Genomic DNA, 15,317 nt, shown 5'->3' with positions numbered 1-15,317 from the left:
TCATATTCTTTATTTTTGGGAGAGGAAAGAAGGGTTGCTTTGTTTTTTGAGATAGGTCTCATAATGTAGCTCTGACCTGCACATACATATCCCCCTGCCTGTCTACTGGGTACTCGGATCACAGGCATGCACCACCACTCCTGGCCCTCTTACGCCTGTTTGTCAGTACTGTCTTAGGGCTGCTGGTACCATCTGCACACAGAACTACTGGTGGAAACCCTTTCATTTTGATAAAAGGAATCAAGCATCATGCCTAGTCTTCAAATCCAGTCAAGCCTAAGGCTAATTCTGACCTCTTCCATTCTGATTATTGTATGTAAACTTGTTCTTTCTGTTTTTTGTTTTTTGAGACAGGGTCTCTCTATGTAACCCTGGCTAGCTGAGAACTCACAGAGATCCACCTACCTCTGTCTCTAAGTGCTGAATTTAATGATATGTGACACCACACTTCCCCAGCTCTGCTATTTTTTTTTAATGTTATTGGTTTTGGGTTTTTTTTTCCTCCCCCACTTTTTTAGACAAGGTCTCTCTACATAGCCCTGGCTATCTTAGAACTTACTATGTCAACCAGTCTGGCCTCAAACTCACAGAAATCCACCTGTCTCTGTCTCTGAGTGCTGGGTTTAAAGGCGTGTGCCATCACACCCTGATGCTAATTTCTCCTTAATATGCTCTATTTCCCTGAAGCACATTTGGTCCTCAACAAGTAGGCAGAGCCTGCAAATACCCCTCAATTCATTTAACCACACCTATCTTATTTAAGCACACCTATTTTGACAGGGAATCCAGGAGGAAAGTCCAGTTTGATGAAGTCTCTCAGCCTTGCAAAATGAGCGCTGGTTCGTGCCATGAGGTCGATGATGGGAATGACCTGTTCCACCAGGGAGAGTGGGAACTCTTCACACATCCACAGAGTAGCTTTAAACCTGCAGGGTTTGACAGAGTGAGGGCTGAAACCACCTCCCCCGACTGGAAGAGGCAGGTCACTGCTACTCAGCAGTCTAGACAGCACCCTCTAAAACCCCCAGGCCTCCTCATGATCCCTGAACTCAGGACTTTGAGGGACTGGAAGGTCCTGAGATCTGACAGTGGAGGGAAAGGGCCCAACAGCATTTCATCTGATCCGCTGAGGTTTACTGGCAGGGAATAGAATATAGAAAACAAAGGTGCTCTCCTATCTGTTCTCTATGACAAAGGCTAAGCAGAGAGCCATTAACTGTTGGATTTTGTCAGGTTAAGTAATGTCAACATTGCTTTTAAAGAGAAGGAGCAAGGCATGGTCAAACCCAACCCTGACAGTGCAATTTCAGACGGTCCCAGGTGACCATGGTAGCACACCTCCACTTACTTTTGTGTTCTGATCGTCAGCTCTTTTGGCCTTCCAATGTCCCTGTCTTTCAGATCAAAGTCTTCATCAAAGTACTCATCGGGTGTGATGGCCGTGGGGTTGTTCACGGTGGCACACTCAGTAGTGAGGTCCTGCTGAGCCAGAAGTCAGGAGAGTCAGGACTGAGTACTGGATTCTACCGTGCAGCCACACAACTGGCTTCACTAATGTTATGTCAGTACACAAACAAGCAAGTCTAACAGCCTTCCCGGTTGAGTTCACACCCTCTTCCCAGCTTTACTTCCTTGATATAGAACACAGAATCATGTGAGCAGGTGTGGGTTTGGAAGCTGGCGCCCACTGCACCAAATGCTTGCTGAGCAGCATAAAGCCCTAAGCCTGTCTCAAGAGCCACATGCAGAGAAGGCCCTTGCTTATCACAGATGAGGGAGAGCCCAATTCTAGGACCTACCCTTTCTCTAAAATCTTGATTTTTTTTCAAAGTCTCATTCATCTAATACTCTCCCAAAATAATATCCTATCCGTGGTACATGTTGGGAACTGATGGTACTTCCCAAGTCACGTGACCTAGCCAGGACCCTGTGGCTGCCACACTGCATACCCTGTCTTCAACTCACCCCTTGAGCACCAAACTGATGTTCCACAGTTCCCAGCAGAGACTCCAGTGGATTCCGGTCCTCTAGAGAGGAGGGAAGATCAAGACAATCAAAACTACCCACAAGGTGAGTTTATCCTTAGAGTATCTTCTCATTAGGAGCTTTAGCCTGGGGGACCATTGTAATAATCAACGGTATCACCAAGGAAACCATTGTTATATATGATTAACATATATCAATTAGGGAAATGAAAAAACAGAAACAAGAATTCAAGCTGGGTGTTGGTGGCACGTGCCTTTAATCCCAGCACTCAGGAGACAGAGGCAGGCAGATCTCTGTGAGTTCGAGACCAGCACACTCTACAGATCAAGGATTGAGTTCCAGGATAGCCTCTAAAGCCACAGAGAAACCCTGTCTCAAAATAACCAAAAAAAGCAGAGTTTAGCACCTGGCTTAGGGTGTGGATCCCTTCACCTTGGCCACTCAGTGCTGTGCTCTGGCACTGGCCTGCCCACCTGGAGCACAGCTGGTAGCTAGTAGCTACCTGCCCTTCCTAGATGTTTGCATGTAGCAACTCATCGAATCTTCTCAGCAACTGTAAGAATGGCTTAGCATCACCTCCATTTAACTACACAGGCAAATGAGGTCTACAGCATGGACCACTTCACAAGGCCACAGAGCTGGCAAAGCCAGCATATAATAACCACATATCCATGGTGATTCGGCCGAGAGCCCAAGTTCTATGAAAATCTCATCACTATAATGGAGGCAAAGTCACTCATCCCAGTGATAATATCACCCAATATCTTCTCACACTCCATTTTTATTGTTGTTGCTGCTAAATCCAACAGTTATCTGCAATAACACATAGACAAGCCCTCATGAATGGCTTTAATTACAACTGAAACCAACTGTGAAAAACTCCAAGAATGAGTCAAACTAAGGAAATTGCTTACAAAGGAAAGTTAGAATTTGTATGTTCACACATTTAACTCAAGCTAAACAGAGCTCTGCTAGACCAGTTGTTCTCAACCTGTGGGTCACTACCACGTTAGGGGTCAAACAACCCTTTCACAGGGGTTGCCTATGACCATCAGAAAACACACATATTTACATTATGACTTGTAACAGTAGCAAAATTATCGTCACAAAGTAGTAATGAAAATAATGTCATGGTTGGGGTCACCACAGCATGAAAAACTGTGTTAAGGGTCGCAGCATCAGAAAGATTGAGAATACTGCTCTATACAATCAGTCCATCATCAGGGAAAAGAGGTGGGTGGCGGTGATTACCTTTGTATCTCTTCTTTTCCTCCTCTGTCAGGTGTTCTGTACGTATTTTGGTTATCACACTCACATTGTTCACTGTGTAAACCTTGAGAGATGCGTCCAAAAGACAACAGTGACACAGGGAATCAAAAGCCAACTCAAGCATAGCAAGACCAAGAATGCTGAAGCAAAAATCAAGCAATTCCAGCAAAATAAAAGTGAGATTCTGTCAACAACCCCCAGTCTCCTCCAGATGGAGAGACAGTTACTTGCAGTTACTTGCCCTTCCTTCTTAATGCTAAAGGGTCTCAGCAGGTAACCTGCAAATAGGGTTTCCACAGGGCTCCTCTTGCTCCTAAACCTGCCTCCTGTGACCTGTGGTGCTCTTCTAACTACTGACTTAGCTGAACCCAGGTTCTCTAGACCTGGGAGGTCAGAGACATTGACAAGAAAAAGACTGCTACCTGCCAGAGTAAGTGGTTTTCTCAGTGCTGTCTGAGGGTCTGGGTCTGCTGTGCTGATAGCTGCAGAAGCAGCCTGTACTACGGCTGCTGTTTCTAAATGCAGCTCGCTGAGCATGGTGGAGCTGTTTTGTTCACTCAGAGGCCAGCAGAGGACCCTACAGTACCTGGCTCCCTTCATCCCCTCTGCACACCAAGGAAAGTCCAGCAAATGGCCGGTCAACTGATAAAAGTGCCAGATGATAGACAGGCATCCCTACAATTACAGTGGTATTTCAGTTCACTGATGCCATGTAAGGGGGTGGGATTGATATTTTAAAAACTGAGACAGCATCAGCTCTAGAATCAACTAAACTTAAAGTAATAAAGACTCACAAACGCTACTGACTACAAGGTACCTTCTTTAAAAAGATAGACCGATGACATTTAATGTAAAAAAATAGAATCAAAGGAATGACTCGCTCATTTCTCAACAATCATTTCTCTTTAGGGAAGCTATGGACCTGCTCAGGGCATGCTACCCCATTTTCTGAAAATCACTAAGATTGGACATCTTAAAGTAAGAGACACTTTAGAATTATCCCCAGGGGTCCTCTGGCACAGGTGCACAGGACAATCAGAATAGACTCCTCATTTGCATAGCAGCTACAAAGCTATAACAATCTTATTTTAAGAGTTTCCTTTTACCTTTGCTTCGTAACCATTAACAACTTCTGCTTTATCTGTCCTCCAGCCCCAGAATCCGGATTTAGTTCTGATAAAAAGTGAACACCACAAATTTCCACATGTACAATATGCCATTCAGAGTTTACCCCTGCAGCTTTACAGTCCCCAGCTTAAGTTAGTCAAGGACACTTGGAAATCATGGTCCCATTGTCCACAAAAGGATGCTACCCATGACAGATGGCTTAGACACCCCCCACCCACCTCCCACAGTTATCAATCAATTTGCCTCACTCCAGGCAAAGAAAGCTTGCACTCTTGGCTTCTAAACAGGAACTGCCAGCACAGGGGACAAAGGTGACATTTGTTGGACATCTATCCTAAAGACATGAGTGAAGATGACCAGTGTCTAAGGTCTTGCTTGCTACAAGGAGGAATCTGGGTCAGAGCATTTATCTGGGTTATCTACTGCAGGCAGGGGTATAAGAGCCTCCATCTCCACCCAGGAATTCTCAGAAGTGAAGCCCAGAGCTTCCCACCTCTTGAAGAAAGGCAGATGGAGTAGGAACCCATAACAATGCTGAGGCTAGAGAAGGCCATTAAAGCTTTCACAATGATTGCAGAGTAATGTGTCCATCAGGTCAGTACTGGGGAAGGACATGAAAAGTGGTTTTTTTCATCCCAGCTACTGATTCCAATCTATGGTCGAATTTTGAGTAGCCCAGGGTGCAGTCACAGCTGCAGTTTGGGCTATGTGCTTAGAAACCCAGTTACCCAGAGCCACACACTTCTGGGAGAAAACACATTCAGGATCCAAGAACAGCCTCTAGGTTTTGATTATTTTTCTTTTATGTGTTGTGTTTTAAAGATAGGATGTTGCTATATGGGTCAGGCTTGTCCCAAACTCATGAGCCTCTTGTCTCCACATCCAAAGTGCTAGAATTACAGGCAAGAGGTTCCCATTTCTCCTGGGTGTGATTCGTTTTCAGAGCACCTTGCCACTGGGAGGTGTTTCCCCTCAGGAGTCCAACCAGCACCCCCTTTGTCTAGGATATCACATCCTTGCTTTGCCTGGCACTGTGTGGAGTTTCAAAAGTCTACCCTTTGCTCTGTCTGACCAAGTGAAGTGGACATAGGAAGCTCAGAGAATGATGGCAAGTTAGCCAAGTCACAAAAGCAGAGTGCAGCTTTCACATTTATGTTTCTGATTTCCTTTCTAATGGAATTTGGTAAATCAAATCAGGGGACATAATGAGTTTTAATGTCTGTTTTAACCCATCATAAAAGGAAGACCCTACTTTAAACTCAGCGGCTATGACTCCTTGTGCCTCCTGTTAGCTCTGCATGCACAGGCATCTAAAGATGACAGAGCAACCAGTTTCCTCCTGCCTGTTCCTGACACCTGACACCAACACACCAAAGGCCACTTAGCAGGCACTGTGGCTTGGTGACTATCATACAATTTAATGGCAGCTCTGAAGTGATAGGGATTTTTTTTTTTTTGATATGATATGATATGAACAAAGCTCTCAGGAGCTTTGTTCTTGATAATCTTTCAGAAAAAGAGGAAAATCCCAAGTGTGCCCAGTACATACCGCCTGCCTAAGCTCATCAGGGAGTGTAGCAATTTGTAAGCATCACACTCCTGATGCAGACCAAGGGAAAGGACAACATGACAAAGGACCACAAGGAGAGCCACAATCATCATTGTGCATATATCTTTGACTTGGCAGACCTCACACTCAGGAGTGTCTCAAATCTCTATTTATGCCTAAATCCACTGACCGCATATGAGCATCATCACAACAGAACTGAACCAACAGCTGCCTTCTCGAATTCTTGATTCAGCCCACTGTCAGCGTCAAGAGAGCCAGCTTGAGCTGTCTGAAAACCCTGCTACCACACGAATACACAATGTACCTTCGTCCTCAGTACAAAGGAAGGCATTCTTGTTTCCCATCTCCACTCAGTGGACTAAAGCCAGTGCAGTCCACAGGCCCTGGACAAGTCACATTCGTGGCAAACAATGGCTCTAACAATCCTGCAGGGAAGGTCACAGTGAACCTCAACCTTAGGATCAAAGGTCTCGGGAGCTTTGTTCTGAAGCCCACTTGCTTGTTTTTCTTCCCGCTGACGAAACTGGAGAGCTGGGCCACTTGCCCATGGCCACTGCTGCTAGTTGTCCTGCTCTCATCTCTGCTGATAGGCTGTGGTGGTGACAATGGTCTCCTCCAGTCTAGAGCCTCACACTGAAGGGTCTCCCCGCTGTAGAGGCACACACTGAAGCCTCAGACATCTAGCAAGAGCCCTGTGGGTGATCCCACAGTCAGTCCCTAACCCTCAATGCGCCTAGACAGGAGCCTGGCAAGAGGACTTGCTTCTTCAGGAATCCAGTTCCCACTTCCAAAGCAGAAGAAGCCCCCAGACACAACACAGGCTGCACATCTAGCCTCTGTTACAGACACCCTGATTTCGTGGCTTTATTTAAACAAAAAGAAAAGGGCAATTACATTTTAGATTTGACTAAAGAGACATCTCTCGGTTTTCTTTGCCACTTGTATATTGGAAACAGAAGGAAACAATTTAAAGAGATCGGTTAGCAATAGTCATGGAGAGAGAGGAATGCCTAGATCCTTAAGTGTCCAGATTAGCTCAGGTCACATTAAGTCAGAGGCAGCCAGATGTGACATCCTAGGCAAAGACCAGGGACACTACAGACTTCCTTAGTTTGTTGTGCTCCATGCCAGAGATGTGTGACAGTTTTATTTCCCTCATGCTTAAAGCATTCTGTACCGCCCAGCATGCCCCACAGGTGGATGCTAGGAACAGTGTGTCATTGGGGTGGACCAAGGCACAGGCCTCTCTGGAGAGCTGTCCTCATAGGACCTGGAAAGAATGGCTGCCCTTCAGACTCTTCTACATGACTGGGCCTCACAGGTGTGGGGGGGGAGTGGGGGGGGGGAGACAATACATTACAGTGAGAGTAAAAATGTGACTGCCTAATGTCAACATAGTTTAATACAATGTCAATGCCAATTCTAGCTTCAGGAAACTCACATTCCACATTTTGGGATGAAGGAGTGTTGTGCAACCAAAATCACCAAAATGAAAATAAGATCCAGGGAATTCAGAAGACAGTACCCACAGAAACATACAAAGACAAGATTTCAACACCATGCTACAAAAATGATGCACACACAACATCAATTATGACTCTTATTCGGTTAGCATTAGGGATCTCCCTTAAAACCCACTAGCTCAACCATATTAGGAAAGACAAGGTTCTAGTCCAGTCACAACTCTATTACTGAATACATGCCATTAATGAAGCAGGCCCAGACTAGATGGCAAGCTGGGGTCTAATCCCTACCTTTCAAAGGCTATATTTTTAGTATCAAGGCTGGTGTTGATGACTGGGCTTGTGAGTCGCCGCTCAACCTCCCTGCTTTTTGGCTTCATGAGGTCCAGGGTGAGGCGCTCCATTTCTTGGGAAAGATCGAAATGTTCAGTGGTGACCACTCTATCATCGTGGTTGACTTCCATCAGCTCCGCCCAGTTGTCTGTTAACAAGAACGCTAGTGTGAGGAGAAAGTCAGCAATGCCACTTGCACCCCTCACCCCTCAGAGTCACTGCTAGCAAACCTACAGTACATTGTTTGGCTTTTTCTCCCTGCGCTGCCCCTGCCACCACCACCCCCCCCAGATGGTGGAGACTGAACCAGTGCTCAGGGTGACAAGACGTATACTGCCACTGAGTACCTCACCTCCAAGATTCCTGATTACTGGCTCTCCTTGCACAGTATTTGTCTGGCCAGCTCTCTACAACTCGAGGAGACCCCAGAGCATGGAGAATTTAAAGGTAATTTTCATTAGGAACACATTTCACCTATGACCTTTAGGAAACAATGCTGCACAGTTCATGTAAATGGTCTGTTCACCACTCTGGTGAGCAGTGCTCCTTTTCGTCCTTCACTAGCAGAGTCCTGCCCGGTTATGAAGGGAATATGGAATGCCACAGACAGAGATGTCTATTCCAAGGCACAGGAAAGTGAGTTATCGCACATGTGACAGACAACTGGTGTTAAGTAATGAGTGGAACGAGCAGGGGAACTAGCCAATCTCCAAAACGAGAGGCGTGAAGAGCCAAATAGCCAATTACAACAATCACAAAGACAAAGTACTGAACAGATACAAACACATTTGGATGGCTCACAGTTCTGTGCTGCTGGACGTGGTGGTGCACACCTTTACCCCAGGGCCAGCCTGGTCTATAGGGAGAGCTCCAGGTCAACCAAGGCAACACAGTGAGACCCTGTCTCAGTGATGACAACGAAGTGACCCTGAGGCTTGGCTTGAGCAGGGATTACTACAATGGAGTCACTTACCTCCTCCCTTAAATATGAAACTCCGTCTCCCTCTTATCCAGCTCATGTTTTCAAACCCCAGCAAAGTGATGTCCACACGAAGCTTGGCACCACTCTTCCAAATTCGACAAACATCATTTGGGCATATTCTAGAAACCAAGGGCACTGGAGGAGAGAGGCATATTACTGAGAAAAACACAGGGCTCAGCAGAATGTGTGAGCCAGGAACTTGGGGGTTCTGACATTAGTAAACGGGGCAGAGTGGTTAGTTAGGTCATGACTGGTCAAACACAACGGGACTTCTCCCTTCACACTTGTAAAGGAACTCATCTTGAAAACCAGAAATGGAAGCTGGGTAAGGTGAAGCCTGCCTCCACTCATCGCACTTAAGAGGCTGAGGCAGGAGTTCCATTTCGAGGCTAGCCTGGGCCACACAGCAAGTTTGAGGCTAGCCAGGACAACCTAGTATGGCCATTTTAAACAACAACAACAAATTAAGTGGCTGGAGTTATATATTCCTGTGACAGGTCACTTGTATACATTAAGTTCAATCTCAGCAGCACAGACAGACAGACAGACAGACAGACAGACAACAGGAAGGCTACAGGTGTAGTTCAGTGGTACAGTGTATGCTTAGTGTGAAACAGGCCTGGGGTTCAATTCCCAGCATTAAAAAATAACTAAAAATAAAGAAAAATGAGTCTTTTATTTCAGCACATTAGAGAAAAGAGTAAACGGACTTCCCAGCGGTCTCTCAGCCTGGACTGACCTCCCAGGGCTGAGTGAGGAGTGCGCCCGTCTGGCCTTCTCACTCACACATCTGCTGTGTGGCCACTGCTCCCACATTAAAACCTCCTCTCACAATATATCAAGGCTCTATAATCTGCTTTTTATCAAAACTGGAAATCCTAGTGAGATGAAAAAGCTATAAAAACTAAGTGTTAGTTCACTGAGCTACAAGAAAGAAAAGCAGATACCTGTGAAAATATGTCATCAATTGCCTTACAGTGTATTCTGGGTAAATACATGCATTTTTTTGTAGAAAATTAAATTAAAAAAAAAAAAAACCAGAAAACGATTCCAAATATTTGTCTCATTTCCACAAGAACAACAAGCTTGAAAGAATCAAGGAATCAAGCTAAACAACAAGAAAAGTAACAAACTGTAGTAAGTCATGGAAAAGTTAGTATTACAAACAGGCATTTAAAACTAGTAAGATGGCCAGGCAGAGTGACTGGTACATGCCTAGTCCCAGCTGAGGCAAGAGGGTTGCTTCAGCCCAGGTCCAGAGGCCACAACCAAACCCTGCTTCTCAAGGAAGCTGCAAGCTTCGGTACACACTTATGATCACAGCACAGGAGGCTGAGGGGCAGGAGGACTGACAAGGATCTGAGGCCAGCATGGGCTACATAGAGTTGAATTGCCAGGCAAGACTATAGCAACCCAATTCTGTACACCCCTATAAATAATAAAAAGCAATCAAACTAATAAAGTGGGTGTTGGGGATACACAATGCAAGGAAGAGACAAGTGTCTGTATGCTGTATTTAGACGTGTTCAGGGCAACAGTCCAATACTCAAAAAGACAGACCAGAGGAAACTAAATGGGAATGCAGGTCACCTACCAGATTTGGATGTAAAATACACACACCTACACCACACTGAGACAGACAGACAGACACACACACATAGCATTTTACAAAAGAACATAAACCTATCAAAAGTCTATGTAAATTTGGAGACAAACAAATCCCAAGCCCACAGCCACTCACCCCAGCTGGTGAACTCCCATTTCATCTGCACATAGAAATCCGGGGCCTGAAGGGCAGACAAAGGTTTATAATAGGTGACCCATGACATGATCAACCAAACAAGCATAGCAGGGTTAATGTAGCTTCCTAAACAATTAAAGGAGGAGAGAAAAAGCAACTATGAACACTAAAACAAATAATTTGCATCTTATTTATTACTTTGCCCTGATGAAAATACTTCCAGACAGCTAAGAAAGCTAAGAGGCACCAACTAGATGACTTAGTGGGCAAAGGTGCTAGCAGCCAAGACTGATGACCCAAGTTCCTTCTCTGGGATCCACATGGTGGAAGGAGAGAACCAACTCCCACAAGATGTCCTGGGAAGCTCACATACATGCTATGGTATACATGCACCCCCTCCCTCCAAATATGTAAATGCCACTTAAAGGAAGAAAAGAAAAAAGTTAGCAGAAAATGACTGCTGAAAACTTGAAGGTTGGGGTGGAATCAACAGGCCCCCAGCATTAGAGAATCAAGAATGTCTGTATAACGTGGGTGACGCTATGCACTGCAAAGAGAAGGAATTCAGTGCTGTCTCTTCTATGGGGAACTTGACTATAAAAGGCTGGACCTGCTGGGAAGTTCTCCACATTTATTGGCCAATGGTTCGAAAATGAAAATGAAAATGAGAGGCTAGACATCACCTCCTCAGGAAGTGGGTTTCCCTTCGCCTAACCAATGTCCCAGTTCCCTCTTAAACTTTAGAATTTGACTTTCTGAAGTTTCATGCCACATCATCCTTGTTTTTAGGACTTTGTGTGTGTACACATCTCATTAATTTCTCACAGAGGGCTCTTGAAGAGCTACTTAAGAAAGCCAACAGACCAATAGACCCAACAGAGATGTGTTGGGCATAGAGTGGCACATGTTTAATTCCAGAACTTGGGAGAGAGAGCTAAGAGGATCTCTGAGTTCGAGGCCAGCCTGATCTACAGAGTGAGTTCCAGGATAGGTGGCGTTACACAGTGAGACCCTGTCTTGGGCACCATATAGATCAAACTGTTTCCTTATTTTTCCATTACTTTTCCACCTCCAAGGCTCTGTCTGCACTGGGCTACAAAGTGAGACTGTCTAGAGGGCGGCAGGTTATAGATTGAATTGTTTCCTTATTCTCCCACCAAGGCTTTGCATTGGTTTTTGCCCCTGCATACAGCAGAAGGCAAGGACATCTAACCTGAGTGAAACCGGCCAAGGTTTTAATATTAGGCAACAACAACGTCCAAGGACAGCTGGTAAGAAAGGAATGCCAACATATGTTCTAAGAGACATTGTTGACACACACAACCATTTACCCTGAGCAATGCAATCCACTTCTAAGGGTCAATATAGGCCCTTAAAAAAATCCTCTACATTGAATCCTAACTCTTCCTAGTCAAATAGACAATTGAAAGGCTGGTGGCATAGCTCAGTGTATATAGTACTTGCCTCACAGGCCAGAAGCCCTGAACCCCATCCCAGCACTACATCAACCAGGAATGGTGCATACTTGTGATCCCAGGCTTGGGAGGTGGAGGTGGGAGGACCAGAAGCTCAGTCATCCTGGGCTGACCAGCCTAAGCTACATGGGATACTGCTTCAAGAAAAAAACAAAATAAAACAAACAAACAAACAAACAAAACCCAAAAATGACTTGGTTCCACTTATAGTAGCTCAGCTGAGAAAACAGCAGAGCCATGTGAGCTCTGCACACCCCTACATAGATATCTATTTTTAAAACATATGTAACTGCTTCATACTTCACGGAAGTTGCATCATGGTTACATGAGAAATAAGTATGTATCTTTACAGGATTTCTCTTAAGATTCATACAAACCGTTCTAAAGAGTGCTCAGACAATGGCCAGTGGTTGCTTTCTTTATAGCCAAGTTCTTCCTTCTCTCCAGACAGTCATTTTCCTCAAGAATGTGCCTTAACTAATGCTGTAAAACTGACTGATCTAGCTAATAGCCAAGGAGCTATTCCAGGAAAAGTCACTTCTGTGCTTAAGCTGAGACCCCAGAACAATGAACATGGAATCTCCACAGCCTGTGTCCACTGCTGCCCGGGCATACCATAAGTGCTCCGGAGACAATCGCTCAAATAGAGATCCCCCTAAAGAAGGGCAGCCAACATCCCCTGAAGCTTAGGAGTGACTGGGTTTTAAAGAAAGGCCTCAGAACCACAGTGCTCTCACACTGCAATTCACAAGATAGACAATGTCCCCCAGGCTAACTAATAACTGCAAACGAATTCGGGAAATGGATTTGAAGTCATACTAGTGGCTACAAGTGAAAAGACAAGAGTGGGGAGGAGATGTGGTTCCTCAGACCCTGTCAATGCCTGCACAGCAATTGTGCCTTTACCATTTCCATGATTGCCTTAGCACAGGGCTCTGCTGTTAGGAACACACGGCCCTAACAAATTGTGTTTGACATCCATTGTCCTTCAGCTTGAATTTTAAAGTGGCATTGGAAAGGTAAGCATCATGCCTCAGAAACATAGCTTGTAAGAGCGAGGCCCTACACTGCTAGATAGGCAGAGGTTAGTCAGCACTATTTGGCAACAAAACACCACATTCACTATTCGTAAGGCTTAAGGAAGACAAACAAGGCTGTCTCCAGTGACCACAGCAGTGTTTGACTCAGACTATGGCATGGTCAGTCTTATAGTTACCTCAAGAATTTTGTGTAGCAGCTCAGGTACACCTTCGAGGGCCATGGATGTGTTGTGGTAGTCTCGGTGTTGCAGGACTGTGTATACCATCTCCGGATCACCCGTGCTGACAGCTTCATGTAAAACTAGAAAACAAAAGGGTGAAACTGAATCACTAATATTCTCATGTTCTCTGACAAACTCCAGTGCCATCATGAAAAGCCATCTGTGCAGCTCAATATGTACCTCAGAAAGGCAGAGGGCTGAAATTGGAGTTGATGAGGCAGACAGACCATGACTTTTGATTGCTAACTTATCACTTCACGAAAGAAAACTAGCATGCTTACTGTCCTGATCACACCCTCTTCATGTACTCACACGGTCGTGACTAGACATCGATCTGGCAGGTAGGATTTGCACATACAATGTCCTTGTTTAGTCCACACAAAACTATTGTCACTAATAGTAAGAGGGTGTCCAAAGAGTGAACACCAAGATTTCACCAGAGGAGGCTGCTTCTGGCACCAATATCTTTGATTTCACTGGCCTCAGTGGAGTTCCTACCATACCCCAGGGTAAAGCTGGCTTTTGCTGACAGATGCTGGGAAGGGCCGTTTCTGGAAGGAGTCAGCTTCCACCAAGGGTTCAGGACTGCAAGCCTAGCATCCTGCCTTCATCTTGTCGTCCCTACCCACTGCTCTGAGAGAGACAGCTGACTGAGAGGTAAATCACCAATGAGACTTGTCACTTTCAACCAGAGACATGGAGATGAATGAATGAGTAATATGTATACTTGCCTGTCCATCCCTGGCCATTTTCTTTGGTCACATCTGCTTTATGTCGCAGCAAGACTCGAGCAGATTCCAAATGCCCCAAAGAAACCGCAAGGTGCAGTAACGTCCGACCTCGTGGGTCCAGGGCCTCAGCATTCTGGGGAACAAACACTGGTGTTCACATACTGGGCATAAAGAGTATGACAGTTCACTTTTGAACTTATGAAGTGCAGGGAAACAGAACATACTATGGGCACACTTTAGCAACAGATGCTACAAGATGTGTGTGCATGTGAGCACTGGTCAAACACGAACGTGACAAAGGAGATTGTCACTGAGTTGGTTGGGTTTTTGTTACTTGTTTGAGGCAGCTTCTCATGTAGCCAAGACTGGCCAGGAGCTCCTCATCTTCCTGCCTCCACTTCACCCCCCATGTGCTGGATTTCAGGGGTGCACTGTCAGAGTGCCCAAGTTCTTCTTTGTTTTAGCTAAGTCTTTAAACAATGAGTTCCTTTTTCTATAAAGTTATGGTCCTAATAAATGAAAAAGACTCTAGGCCTCATGGCATCCACCATAAACCAGAAGCCTTCAACACCATTCAAGTGAAGTTTAAGAGGGACAAGGGCTTCCATGGAGAAGGAATGCCCTGTGCCACAGATGGTGTCACATCTCAATGTGCCACAGATGGTGTCACTTCTCAAGCGCATGACAGCACCATGCTCAGAACAGGAAGTGCAGGCCAGTAATCAAAACCGAAAGCGCAGGAGATAACTTGGTCAGATTAAGATTACATTCCCCACTGGGAGGTGGTGGTCAAGCCTTTAATCCCAGCACTCGGGAGGCAGAGGCAGGTGGATCTCTGTGAGTTCGAGGCCAGCTGATCTACAAGAGCTAGTTCCAGGACAGGCTCCAAGTCTACACAGAGAAACCCTGTCTCGAAAAACCAAAAGAGAGACACAGAGAGAGAGAGAGACAGAGACAGAGATTACATTCCCCAGCTGGACTTGTACAAAGCCCTTCTCTCATGGTGTGTGCTGAGTAGTTCCAAATGTTCAGAAGGAACATACAGAGCAGCTGTGGGTCTCACTGACCGGGAGTGAGACCTGTCAAGACATCTGTGGACACACATGTGGAGAAGTGGGAGAAGACACGCATCATACACATGGGACCTACAATCTTCATTCCTATTTTGCTATCAGAGCTCTCCTTTCAAGCCCCCCTCTAGAGCTCCAGAGCCAAGCGGCAGAGTCTGGTGTGAGCAAGCATCAATGACTCGGCTCTGCCTGCACGGCACAGCTCTTCAAGTTCTTCCAAGGACACAGTGAACTGCTGCAGACTCGGGGAACAAGAGGCTTTCTAAGCACTGACCGTTCCACAGGAAAAGTGCTCTGCCTTGAGACCT

At 45.5% G+C, this 15,317-nt stretch overlaps 1 protein-coding gene across 2 annotated transcripts in view; it reads right to left on the bottom strand.

Annotated features, from left to right (window-relative positions):
• Positions 1-15,317, bottom strand: part of Ankrd13a (ankyrin repeat domain 13A) — a 34,173-nt gene that overhangs the window by 6,295 nt on the left and 12,561 nt on the right. Inside the window, exons 2-11 of one of the 2 annotated variants that reach the window (XM_027416023.2) lie at positions 13,940-14,072; positions 13,164-13,288; positions 10,473-10,518; positions 8,723-8,866; positions 7,708-7,897; positions 4,362-4,428; positions 3,238-3,319; positions 1,966-2,027; positions 1,349-1,482; positions 769-926 (exon numbers count right to left, since the gene is read on the bottom strand). In XM_027416023.2, the coding sequence (XP_027271824.1) occupies positions 769-926; positions 1,349-1,482; positions 1,966-2,027; positions 3,238-3,319; positions 4,362-4,428; positions 7,708-7,897; positions 8,723-8,866; positions 10,473-10,518; positions 13,164-13,288; positions 13,940-14,072 (1,141 nt within the window). The remainder of the gene's footprint in view (positions 1-768; positions 927-1,348; positions 1,483-1,965; positions 2,028-3,237; positions 3,320-4,361; positions 4,429-7,707; positions 7,898-8,722; positions 8,867-10,472; positions 10,519-13,163; positions 13,289-13,939; positions 14,073-15,317) is intronic. The other variant, XM_027416024.2, reaches the window with a different exon arrangement.

The sequence above is a fragment of the Cricetulus griseus genome, chromosome 4 (genome assembly GCF_003668045.3).
Source record: "Cricetulus griseus strain 17A/GY chromosome 4, alternate assembly CriGri-PICRH-1.0, whole genome shotgun sequence".
In the NCBI taxonomy this organism is placed as follows: domain Eukaryota; kingdom Metazoa; phylum Chordata; class Mammalia; order Rodentia; family Cricetidae; genus Cricetulus; species Cricetulus griseus.
Note: the sequence above shows the minus strand (reverse complement) of the source record. Positions and strands in the feature narration are given on the sequence as shown.